This window comes from Choloepus didactylus, chromosome 27 (genome assembly GCF_015220235.1).
Source record: "Choloepus didactylus isolate mChoDid1 chromosome 27, mChoDid1.pri, whole genome shotgun sequence".
NCBI classification, from domain to species: domain Eukaryota; kingdom Metazoa; phylum Chordata; class Mammalia; order Pilosa; family Megalonychidae; genus Choloepus; species Choloepus didactylus.
Genome location: NC_051333.1, coordinates 7,434,099 through 7,446,752, shown reverse-complemented (window position 1 = coordinate 7,446,752; position 12,654 = coordinate 7,434,099). Strand labels below are relative to the sequence as shown.

Sequence of the window (12,654 nt, the reverse complement as noted above, 5' to 3'; positions counted from 1 at the left end):
GAGAGGGAAAGGGGCAGGAGGGAGAGGGAAGGCTTCCAGGAAAAGCACTTAAGGAATTTGGGGAAAAGGAAAACTAGGAGACGCTTGCGCAGTAAACACCTCATCGCCTCTCCCCCCGCCCAACCCCTTCTCTGCAGCAGGGAATTGCAGACGTCTCTCTACCTATCCCAGCCCAGCTGAGTGACTCTTCCCCTTCGCCTTCCTTCTTCACCAATCATCGCCCTCCACCCGCACCCACACCCGCCCACTCGAGGGCGGAAGTAGGCCAGGCCCACAAATCCGCGACGCCTTGCGGGGGCGATCTACCCCTCCATTGGCCCCTGTCCAGATAAGTCCCGCCTCCTCAGGCCCGCTTCCCCGCCTTCCTTCACGTCTTCGCATCCCCACTTGGAGAGAGACCGGGACCAATCAGCGTCCGACCCGGCAGCGCGGAGGGGGCGGTCCCATGGTGCGTAATCGAATCCGCCCCCCCGGCTCCGGAACGGAAATAGCGGGGCACTAACCCAATCGCAGCGGCGTGCCTTTGCCCAAAGGCCAATAAGAAAGGCAGTAGGGGGTCAGCCCGTGGCTGAGCGGCAGTGGCCACAGCCAACCCGCGGCTAAGCTCTCCGGACGGCGGGGCAGAGAGGAGGGGCCCGGGGGCGGAGCCGCGGCCTGCCCGCCCGCCCGCCAGCCCGCCCTCCTCGTCGGCCCGGCTAGGCTCCTCGGCGCTGCCTGGGGTCCTCTCCGCCCGGTCGCCGCCCGCCAGCCCCCGCTGCGCTGTGCCCTGCCCGGCCAGGCCTGGAGCCGACACCACCGCCATCATGCCGGCCGTGTCCAAGGGCGATGGGATGCGGGGGCTCGCCGTGTTCATCTCCGACATCCGGAACTGTGAGCGCGCGGCCGGAGGACACTGGGGCGGGGGAGCGTGGAATTGGGGGTTCGGAGGTCTTGGAGGGCCCCGGGGATGGAAGGCCGGCGAGGTCGCCGCGGGAGCGGAGAGGCAGGCCCCGGGGAACTTTAGGGTGGGGGGATGGAGGGGTGCGGGTGTCATCGAGGGCCTCTTGAGGTGACGACACGACGCAGCGGCTAGAGGGGCCCGGGAAGGTCTCGGGGGGGGGGTTGGCCCGTGAGGTCCCGGGGACGGAGGCCAAACGGCGTCCCCTGGGGACGGTCGAAAGGCTGGCGGTGGGGGGTGCGTGCAGGCGGCGGGGATCGTGTTGTAGACAGAAAGAGAAGGAGATGCCTGGGGTGGGGGGTCCTTGTGGCGCCGTGGAGCGGGAGGAGGCCAGAGCCGACGGGAGGACGTGAAGCACAGGAAGGTTACTGGGGCAGGGCCTGCGGGCCTGGACGAGGGGGTGTCATGGAGGGGAAGAGGTGGTAGGTCACCGAGGCTCCTTGCTAGTAGCATAGAAGGGGCCTGGGAGTTATAGGAAGTCCCAGGGGGTTTGGGGAGGGGAAATGGGGGTCTGTAGCTGGGCCCTGGTGAGAGATGGAGGGGCCCCTGGATGGGGGACGGCTGAGGAGACAGGGAGGACAGTGGGGAGGGGCCTAGAGGGGTGTTAGTCAGAGAGTTATGGGAGAACCTGAGGCTGGGAGTGGGGGCCTGGAAAGGAAAGGAGTTTATACAGTCGGGTGGGGCAGGAGGGATGTTTCAGAAGGGTGGGTGGGGGTTGCCCAGAGCTTCAGGAAGGAGCTGGGGGCAGGGGGTGGGGAGCAAAGTGGTTTGTGGGGAGAGGTCTGGAAAGCTGGGGGTGGAATGGAAGGGATGTTGGTCCCAGAGAGAGGGCAGGGGGCAGACTGCAGGCCAGGCCTGACTCTGAGTGCTTCCTCATCTGACCCTAGCAGTTTGGGGTCAGTGATCTCTGCCAGGAAAAGTTGTGTGGACGGGAGGCCCATCACCAAGTCAGCTCCCAACTCCCGGGGGCTGGCGTTGGTGTCACGAGCTGCCAGGAGCTCGGAGGCTGTATCTGCCTGGGCTCTGGGGTCGGCCAGTCCTGGCTTTAGTTTGGGTGTCGAGTGACCTTGAATGAGGGCCTTCACCCCCCGGGTGCCTCGTCTGGCAAGTGGGCCACCCAGCGTCAATGGGGTGGTCGTGATTGTGCACGTGAGCAAGGCGTTTTGCACGTGCCAGGCACCAGATGGACGCCAGCTATTTTGTTATTCTGCTAGATCTGCGGAGGCTCCTGTTTAGTGCCCAGTGGTTATTTTAGAATTTAGTAGGTATGAAAGGAGCTGGGATGTAGTAGGTGCTCAGTGGGTGGGAGGGTTGGGAGCTGGTGGGGACCAGTTGATGGAGATGAAGTTAGGGTTGTTATGGACAGGGGAGGGAGCTATGAGGGGTGGTCACCCAGGCCAGGGTGTGGGGCACCTGTTGGAGTGGGTGTGCACTGCCTCCATGCCTGGGTGACCCTAAGCAAGTCTTTGGCCCTTTGAGGCTCAGTTTTCTTGTTTGCAGGCAGCACATTGCCGCTTAAGGTTCATTCATTCATTCATTCAACAAGTGCTTTGGGATGACCGTGGTGTGCCAGTTGCTGTTCTAGGCACCAGGAGCTGCAACAGCAAAGGAGAACCCCTGTCCTTGGGAGTTTCCATTCTAGAGGGAGATAGAAAATAAACACACAGAGAAAACAACCAATGGCACAATGTCAGGTGACAGTCGTGAAGGAAAATAAGGAGGGAAGGGGATGGAGAGTGACCAGCATGGAGACGGTGGTCGGTGCAGGCCTCACTGAGGAGGTGACCGTCTAGTGGAGTGAAATGAGGGAGCAAGTCCTTCAGGGTTTAGGGGAAAAAAGGGCCCAGGCAGGAGACTCGGGGTGTTCAAAGGCCCTGAGGTCAGCGCACGCCTGGCAAGTGTTCAGATAAGAGTGAGGGGCCCGTGGGGCTGGCGACGGGGGAGGCGGTGGGAGGTGAGGATGGAGGGCAGCAGGGCGGGTCCTGGAGGGTTTTGGGGGCCGCAGCAGGCTCTTCGACTTTTCCCTGGAGTGAGGCAAGAGCCACGGGAAGGTTTTGATCCGAGTGATGTGATCCGATTCAGGTTTAAAAATAATTCCTCTGGTGGCTGTGAAGAGAGCAGACTCCGGAGGTAGGGGTGGGAGCGGGGAAGCAGGTGAGGCTGCTGCAGGGGCCCAGGCTGGGGACGGAGCTGACCTGGGCTGTGGGGGGCAGTGGTGGGATTTGGGATAAATTATGAAGAAACAGCCGACGGGGTTGGCAAAGGACAGAATCTTAGGGGGTAGGGAAGGAAAGAGGAAACAGGTGGGTGTCACTGCGGGACCCCAGAGGGGACCCAGAGGAGAGGAGGGGAGACTCAGACCTGGGGCCAGTGCAGGTAATTCAGGCCTAGGAATTGCAGCTGGAGGATCGGGGGGTCCCTCCCGCCCTTCCTTTTCCCGGCAGCTCTGCCGTGGACGCCTGCTGGGCTTCCGGCTGGGTGGTGGGTGCTGCGGACACAGCAGTGAATAGAATGGGCTCACCTGTGCCCAGGAAGCTCACAGCCCTGGGGCAGGACGGGTGTCAAAAAAATTCGTACACAAATGTTCACAGCACCACTTTCGCAAAAGCCCTAAAGTGGGGACGACCCAAGTGTCCATCAGGTGCTGAACTGAAGAACAAAACATGTTCTAGCCTCACGGTGGAATATTATTCAGCCATGAAAAGGAATGAAGTTCTGATCCGTGCTGCAACATGGATGAACTTCAGACACATGGTGTTGAGGGAAGAAGCCAGACTCCAAAGGCCACATACTACTTGCTTCTGTTTATATGAAATATCTGGAATAGGCAAATCCACAGAGACAAAGCAAATTAGTGGTTGCTGGGAGGGGGTTGGGGGGAGGAATGGGGCGTGACTGCCATTGGGTGCAGGGCTTCTGTTTTTGGGGTGAGGAAGATGTTCTGGAATTAGATAGTGGTGATGGTGGCTCAACTTTGTGAATACATTAAAAGCCACTGAATTGCTCACTTTACGAAGGTGAGTTGTATGGTCTGCAAAGTATATCTCAATTTTTTTTTTTTAAGCGGAGAAAAATGACGGCTGTCCTAAGCCCGCAAGGTGGAGGGTCACAAAGTTGAGGAACAGGTGTCCACCTGGTCGGGAAGCTGGGGGGGGAGGCGACTGCCAGGGGGGCAGTGCAAGGGGCCTGGGGTCCTGTCGAAGCTTCGAGGAGGTGAGGCTGGTGTGGGGAGGGTGTGGGAGAAGACCCTGGGGAGAAGTGGGGGTGGAGGGAGGGAGCTGGGCCCTAGGAGCAGGCAGATGTGGCTCAGCAGGAGGAGTGGGGGGTCTGAAAGGCACCCTGGGGTCCAGGAGATTCCTTGCAGAGTGTAAAGGATCTGCTTGGAGAAGGAGGACAGGGAAGGACAAATTCTGCAGATAAGAAGGGGGAGAGGCCCAGGCTGGGCACACCCTGTGGGCAAGGCCCTTTCATGCCTGGAGGGGCCTGAAATCCTGCCATTTATCTGACCCGGAGCTCCTTCCCACGGGGGCTACCTCCTATCTAGAGCCCCAGTACCCCCCAGGGCAAAGTCTGGGGCTCTGGAGGCTTGGGAGGTTACTGAGGGCTGTGCCCTGCCCTTCTTCCATTAGGGCACACCCCACCTCAGAATGCACCCCATTCTGCCCCTGGTGTGCAGGCCCTGGGCCAGACGGGCCCTGGGGCTCCAGCTCTGTCCTGATGAGGGCCTGGCCCATGAGAGGCCCCAGAAGATGCTCGAGTGAATGAATGAACCAGTCTTTACTGTTGTAGGTGTGGGGACTTGAACAGTGAACCCAAGTCCCCGCGGGGTGGCACTAGCATTGTAGGGGTCGACACCCCTGGCCAAGTGTCCATGTGGTGCAGACTGGCTGGCGGGGGTCAGAGGGCTGTCTCCTAAAGGGCGGCCTTGGAGCAAATCACCGAATTTGGGGAGTGAGTTAGGCCTGCGTCAGTCTGGGGGAGACCAGGCTGAAGGGACAGTCTGCAAAAGCCCCGAGGCAGGATAGCCTGGGGACAAGCGGAGCAGTGGGGCTGGAGAGGAGGGGAGAGGGAGCAAGAGGGGACAGACAGGAACCGGGACCGGGGCGCACATGTGGCCACGCAGCAGCCCTGGGCTGTTACTCTGAGGCAGATGGGAGCCATGGAGGGGCTTGGCTTGGGCCGAGGAGGGATGGACGGGATCTGACTCAGGTTTTCCCGGGATCTCTCTAGAGTTGGGGTGGGGTAGGGTGGGGAGCAGATGAGAGTCCCCTTTTGGTGGGTCTCCAGCATTTGTTCTGGTGCGATCACATGGGGACCCCCCGCCCTGCCCCTTCCAGCTGGGGGCTGCCTGGTCGCCTGGTCTCAGGCTCCTCGTCTGTGAAATTCACTCACCCCTGAGGCCTCATGCGGCACCTGCCCCATGCCAGGGGTGCCCTGGACCCTGGGGTGCGCCGGGACAGAGGCTGCCTCTGGCGCGTTGCACAAGGTGGACAGTTCCCGGCCCCAGCCCCAGCCCCAACGGGCGGGTGGCGGCTCCGGAGCTGTGCTTCGGGCCCGGCTTCTCCCCGGAGTGTGGTGGGGGGCGTGGGAGTGTTTCCAGAGGGAAGTGACAGCCTCTGGCTCTGTTTAAGGAGGATAATTCCTCTCAGGGATGGCGACGACGAGGATCACACCCGCACTCTCCAGCCCAGCCTTGTAATTTTGTAACTTAAAATTTTCTAGTAGCCACACACACACAACACAAACACACACATATACACGCACGCACACAAAACAAAACAAAAAGAAACTGATGGAATTTTTTTAACAATACTTTTTATTTTATTTAATCCAGTACATGGAGAACGTTATTTCAACATGCAGTTAGTATTTGAACAGTGATCAATGAAAGATTTACGTTCTTTTTTCATAACAAGTCTTCAAGATCCGGTGTGTATTTTACACCCACGGTGCATCTCGATTCGGATGTTGTGTTTTCGTGACATATACTTGCTCTTTATTAAGAGCTCAAAAAACTTGCAGTGCATAAAAGTAGACCCCAAAGTACAAACATAATTTTCCAGTACCTGAATTGAATAGTCAGTTTTTAAATTTATTAAAAGGGATCAGAATTAGAGATTTGGTTTCTCGCTTGCACCGGCCACACCTCAAGTGCTCTCTGGTCACTGTAGCTGGCGGCTCCCAGCCCAGGCAGCAGCGGCCGACGTCCTGAGCCGTCGTGGGCTTGTCCTAGCACCTCCCTGAGGCCTGGGCTGCTGTGACCATGCGGAAGGCACACCCCGTCACGGTCCTGGGAGACGTGGGTGTTCACCACCCGGGCTGACCGTGGGTGCCACCAGGCCCGGGTCACCTCCATAAAGGGTGGGATCTGGGCTTCTCGGGACTCCCTTCATGGCAGGAACGGGCCCACCCCAGGCCTCGGCATCAGCAGTGAAGCTCGGCATCCTCTCCCCAAAATGGGGTGCATCAGGGGTGTGCCCAGCTGCCTGACCTGAGAGCTTTGCAGGCTCTCTCATAGCCCCAGGCCCTCCCTCCTGGGCACGCTTCCCTTGGATTCTGCCTGGTCCATTTCATCCTTACCTTTTGATAACACCCACCTCTGGGGGGCTGTGGGCCCAGAACCTTCCTCCCCTGCTCTCCTGTCAGCCTTCCAGCCCCCATTGCGTTTGCCTGTGCCAAAACACTCACCCCCATCACTGTCTGCCTCTTCCCCCAGCCAGGAGCCCCTGGCCCAGGGATGTGTGTGAATGAGGGAATCCTTTTTATACTCCCCAGCATGCTTGCATGCGCCCCGTGACGGTGAACTCATTCCACCATTCTCTGGCTGGCCCAGTTCTCTCGCAGCCGTCTTCAGCCCCTTTCTTCCAGGCATTGCCCTCCGTGGCCCGGTCTGCTGCCCCTGGGCACCCAGGCGTAGTGGACCTCTCGATCTCTGCAGAGACTGTGTCCTCAGCTGGGATGCCCTCCCCTCCCAGGCTGTAGCCCGCTTCTCTTTTGAGGACCTGATACCTTTATTCTCTCTATAAATTCTTTTCTGTAATGAAATATATCAATTATGCAGAAGACAGTATCAAATGGGACAATTTAAAGAATATTTAAAGACTAAATTTAAAGACTGTAAAGTGTACATATACTTTATATGCAACTTTGAATGCAATTTAAAGAGTATGTATATATAAAGAATATATTCTTTAAACTTTAAGCATATTTGAAGAGTATTTAGATACATGCATGTGTGTATATATATTTAAATGCATTTAAAATACAACATAAAGAATATTTAAGGAATATTCATATTCCTTAAATTTAAGTTTAGAGAATATGCACATACGTGTACATATGTGTGTATACAGATACATATTTTATATATTCGTTTGGTTGTGTAAATTGATATACTTTACTATAAAGTAGGTTCACATATAAATTTATATAGAAAATGTTTTTATTTATATATACACATAAATGTATGTGTGACTAGCCTATCTATAAAAAAGTCCACAGATCCTAAGTGTCTGGCTTGGTGAATTTTCACCAACCAAACACAGCCGTGTAACTGGCACCCAGATAAAGAAACGACATTCCTAGCTCCCCAGAACCTCCCTTGTGAACCCCTCCCAGCTCCTCACCCCAAGGCCAACCACCACTGGGTCATCCAACACCTCAGATTGTTTTACCTGCTTCTTGCAGCTTTTAATAGAAGTTTAATCAAAGGCCAGAGAGGGCATTAGCCTTGGAAATTTAAGTGCCATTCAGATATCCGTTATCTGTGCCAAAGTTTAGGCAGCCAGAATACGATAGACTGTCTCTCTACCAAAGGCCTTTCTTCTCTTGTTGTTGCTTACAGAATACTTGTAGGCAAGCCCTGGAAGCGAGGGGTGGTCATCCCCGGCTGGGGAGAAGCAGGGAGCTGCCCAGCCAGGCCCCAGGGGCCCTCCCCGCTCACGGGCCCTGCTCCCCAGGGGGCAGCGCTGTCCTGACTCCCCAGGGCCACCTGCTCGTGGGTGCCCCACAGAGCCGCATGGGCCTGGCAGCCCCTCACTGGGCCCTCTGTCTTCCAGGGCCCTTCTCTGATGTCCCCTTGCTCTCTCCTCTCATGTCCCCTTGCTCATTCGTTCATTCATTCATTCATCCATCAAATGCACGTCTGGGCCCCCTGGGTGCCTGGCCACACAGAGTGGGCCCGAGCAGGCCTCCACCTTCAGATGACCAGACACAAGTGGCTCCTGGGTGCCGGGCCCGGTGTCCCAGCAACTACCCCGTGATGCTCATGGCCGGAAGTGGGAGCTGAGGTTGGATGAGATAAATAAAATGCTTACATGGTGTGAAATGTGCTGGGGAAGAAATAATAAAGAGGTGGTCAGGAAGGGCTCTGAGGTGACAGGAACTGAGACAATTGGGGGAAGATAATGGGAGAGATTGGTTGAGGCAGGAAGGAGCGTGGAGTGTTCCGGAACTGAGCCAAGGCCAGCGGGGCAGGGACACAGGGCAAGGTGGTGAGAGGTGACTGGCGAGGTGGCCAGGATGGGGCCGGAGGCTTTGCGGGCTCTGGGTGGAGCCACCCCCGGCCTGGCATGAGGGGTGCCAGTGCATGAGGACCGGAGGCAGGGAACCTGAGCGGTAGCTGCATGGTGGTCCTGGGGTCTGGGTGCCGGCTGGGTCTGAGCCAGGGAGGCGCGGTGGAGGTGTTTGGGGGGGCGTTCTGGAGGTAGAGCTGGGACGACTCGGAGAGGGCTTCAGGCTTCAGCCAGGGGGTACGGGCACCCCAGTTTCCATTGCAGGAGCTGAGTGGGCCATGGAGCTTGTCAAGGGTGAGGCGGTAAAGTCTGGTGCGAGTGGAAGTCGGGATTCATGGGGGTACCCCCAGGAAGCAGCAAGGGTGACAGAGACCCAGGTGCTGATGGGGGAACGGGGGCATTGGGGGAGCATGGACCCAGCCTGTGGGGTCATTCCTGAAGCGGGTGGCCCGGAGGTCTGGAATGTCCCGAACAGGCAAGTTCGGGGGTGGCTGGCGGCCAGGACGGGCGGGGATGGGGCAGTGGTCCTGGTGGGAGAGGGCGAGGCCAGGTCCGAGAGGAGGGCACCACAGGAGGTCAGATGCTGAGCTCAGTGGGGGCACATGGGGCTCACGGAGACCTGGGGGGCAGCCAGAAGGCAGTTGAGCTCTTCATTCATTCGTCACACATTTATTGTGCCCCCTTTGGGGCCTGGTGCTGGGGCTGGTGATGGGGCTTGGCAGGGGCAGGGGACCACGTGGATGGGTACCCAGAGCTGTGGGCAGGGCTGGGAGCTCCCAGGGAGGGTGCAGAGCCCTGGGAGGCTGAAAAGTGGGTGCCAAGAAACCCCCACTGTTGAGGGCAGGAGGGAGGAGGCAGGCCTGGCCCCAGAGTGGGTGCTGGGTGTCTCTGGGATGTGGAGTCCAGTCGGGCACAGGTGTCCCCACCCTCACGCCCCAGCTAGAGACAGGGCCCAGGGTGGAGGGGCTCTGCCCTTCCAGCTGGAAGGGACCGTGCAGAAGGCGCCCAGGAAGCTGAGGGCTGCTGGCCAGACCCTCCTGGGCCCTCAGCACCTCCCTGCCCTCTCTTCCCCCCAGGTAAGAGCAAGGAGGCGGAGATTAAGAGAATCAATAAAGAACTGGCCAACATCCGCTCCAAGTTCAAAGGTAAGCTGGGGGCCCAGATTCCTGAGTCTGAAGGAGGAGGGGCTGGGGTCTGGACTCCTGGGTCTGAGTGGGGAGGGGGCTGGGGCAGGGTCCCCTGGGACTTGCAGGGGTGATCCTGCCCCATTTGTGCCTCTCCTTTCCTCCTTCCTCTGGCTCCAGGGGACAAAGCCTTGGATGGCTACAGTAAGAAAAAGTATGTGTGTAAACTGCTCTTCATCTTCCTGCTTGGCCATGACATTGACTTTGGTCACATGGAGGCTGTGAACCTGCTCAGCTCCAATAAGTACACGGAGAAGCAGATAGTAAGTCTGGAAGGGAGGGGCTGGGGGCCAGGACTCCAGGGTCTGAGGGAGGAGGGGCTGGGAGTGCAGACTCTAGGGTCCGGGGTTGGGGCCCAGGGCCTTTTAGCAGCAAGGCTCCCTTCCTCCCCTTCTCTCCCTGCCGGCCCAGGGCTACCTGTTCATCTCCGTGCTGGTGAACTCGAACTCTGAGCTGATCCGGCTCATCAACAACGCCATCAAGAACGACCTGGCCAGCCGCAACCCCACCTTCATGTGCCTGGCCCTGCACTGCATCGCCAACGTGGGCAGCCGCGAGATGGGCGAGGCCTTCGCCGCCGACATCCCCCGCATCTTGGTGGCTGGGTGAGGCGCTGGGGGGCCCAGGGGCTCAGGGAGCAGGCCAAATCACGTTTGGGTAATTCTCCCCATGAATTCAAGGCAAAAACTGAGGCTCAGAGAGGTGGTGCCACCTGTCCGAGGTCTCCCAGCTGAGCTTGGACCCCCGTGCGCCACAGCCAGGGGTGTATGTGCCCATTACTCCGTTCTGACTCCACACAGCGAGGCACCTCCCGGCCAAGCCAGCGGGTGTTTGTCTGTCTGACATCTTGTGTGCAGGAGGTGGTAGCCTTGTTACGTTGGTGACAGCCTCTAGCACTACTGCATGTAGTCCACTCGTTCACTCAACTAGATTTCTTGAGCACCTGCGGTGTGCCGGCCGCAGTGTGGATTGCTGGGGACGTGGCTGTCACCCTCTGGAGTTCACCGTCCGGGGTAGGAGGCTGAAATGTGTCGTTACTCTCTGGGAGCCAGGCTCTGCGGTATAGGAGTCTGTGAGGCCTTTCGCTGGGGGCGCCTGCTCCGGCCCGGGGCATCAGGGCAGCCTGAGGAAGGGGTGTCCAGCTGAGCCCTGGGTGAGGGGGGACAGCGCCAAGGGCAGTGGGCCCGGCCCGCGGGATCACCCTGAGACAGGGCATCCTCCAGCATCTGCGAGGAGCCGGGTTCCGTTTTGAGCTTGGAGAGGGGCTGGTGAGCAGCAGTGACCAGTCATCCCCACCCCCCCAGAAGCTCAGATCTAGTGGGGGGGACACAAACCACGACCACATAAGCCAAGAAGCACGATGAGTAGGGACAGTGGCATGTACTCTGAAGAATATGAAATAGGGTTGGGGGGGCCACTTACATTAAGTCAGTCAGAGAGGGCCTCCGGGAGAAGGGCACAGGTAATTCAAGACTGGAATGATGAGGAGAAGATACTTGTTCAAAAATATTGGATAAAGAGTCCCAGACAAGTGAGCAGCGAGGGCCAAGAGCAGAGATGGGCAGGAGCTTTCCATGGCCACGGATCTCAGGAAGGCCTCTCTGGCTGCAGGGCAGCAAACAGAAGAGAGTAAACGAGTTTGGATTTGATCCTAATGGAAATGGAAAGCAGTTGGTGTGTTTTAAGCAGGTAAATGAGAAGGGTCAGGATTTATATTTTGAAAAGCTCACTCTACCTGTTATGGGAGACTGTAGGACTTCTTTTCCTGGCAGTGTGGGGGACTAGGTTCCGGACTGATGATCTCACTGATCCCTAACTATAACTGTTGGATAAAAGAGGAAAGGAAATATTCTTCAAGCTAAGAGAAGCCTGGCACCCAGGGAGCTAAAGGGAGCAATATAGCCAGATTGTGCTTTGGAGGCATTTGCTGAACTCAGGTGTTAGTCTTGGGGCCTCATGATGGTCTCTGGGAACCGAAGACAAAGTTTGTTTAAGGAGAGACTCCAGAAGCCACACTTCAAAATAAAGGCGACCTAGAAATAAACCCCCTTGGGGACTGCAAGCCAAATGACCTGTCTCAGCCCTTGGCACAGCCCAGCCCTCACACTGGTTTTAAACCTGAATTTACCCTGCCTGGGTTGTCCAGAAATCCGTAAGTTTAGCTTCAGTTTAAAGTGATCCAAATTGGTAGGGCCCCAGTGCCCAACAGAAACAATCAGGCCCCTTCGGTGGAGGGAGGAGCCTCGCTTTACCATAGGCCTCAGATTTCCACAAATGAAGCGCTAAGTTGGGCGAGTAGCTCACAGTCACCAGTCACTAAACACAAGTAAGCAGGACACCATGAGAGAGGACCAGCAGAAATAAAACTGAAAATAATATTTGAATTGGAATGATCAGATACAGAATGTAAATGTGTTTAATATGTTTCTGGAAATGAGGAGGGCTTAGAAATATGAGTAAAGAGCAAGCAGATTTGAAAAGGACATTAAAAAGATAATTGAAATAAAAAAAAAAATTCAGTGGGCTGGTTTAACAGCAGAGTAGACACAGCTGAAGTGAGAATTAGTGAACAGGCCCTAAAACTGAAGAAATTAATCAAAATGCAGCCCAAGGAACCAAAGAGATAGAAAACACAAAGGGAAGCTCAAGAGGCCCGGAAGATAGAGAAAGCTTATTACAACTCTATTTCGAGTTCTAGAAAGAGAAGGGAGAGAATGTCAGAGGCAACGTTTGAAGAGATCGTGGCTAAGAATATTCCAGAACCAGTGAAAGAGGCTGATCCCCAGATTTAAGTTGCCCAAAAATCTTAAGCAGAAGAATAGACTGTTTGTGTACTGAGGGACAAGGACGGAAGCTGGGGGACAGGGAGGCGTCTGCTGCTGTCGTCCAGGTGAGACCTGATGGGGGTTAGCCCAGCCAGAGTTGTGGCAGTAGCGGAGGTTTTGAGCGGGCTGTTTTGGAAGTCACACTGCCAGTGGATTAGATTGTGGTGGGAATACAGTGCAGGCCTTCTCCGTCC

General features: G+C 56.8%; 1 protein-coding gene across 2 annotated transcripts in view; it reads left to right on the top strand.

Annotated features, from left to right (window-relative positions):
• The first annotated feature begins 665 nt into the window (after nucleotides 1-665).
• AP2A1 (adaptor related protein complex 2 subunit alpha 1) overlaps nucleotides 666-12,654 on the top strand; it is a 27,832-nt gene continuing 15,843 nt past the window's right edge. For both annotated transcript variants that reach the window (XM_037820556.1, XM_037820555.1), the window contains exons 1-4: nucleotides 666-870; nucleotides 9,528-9,596; nucleotides 9,756-9,898; nucleotides 10,047-10,240. In XM_037820556.1, the coding sequence (XP_037676484.1) occupies nucleotides 804-870; nucleotides 9,528-9,596; nucleotides 9,756-9,898; nucleotides 10,047-10,240 (473 nt within the window). In that variant the 5' untranslated portion in view covers nucleotides 666-803. The remainder of the gene's footprint in view (nucleotides 871-9,527; nucleotides 9,597-9,755; nucleotides 9,899-10,046; nucleotides 10,241-12,654) is intronic.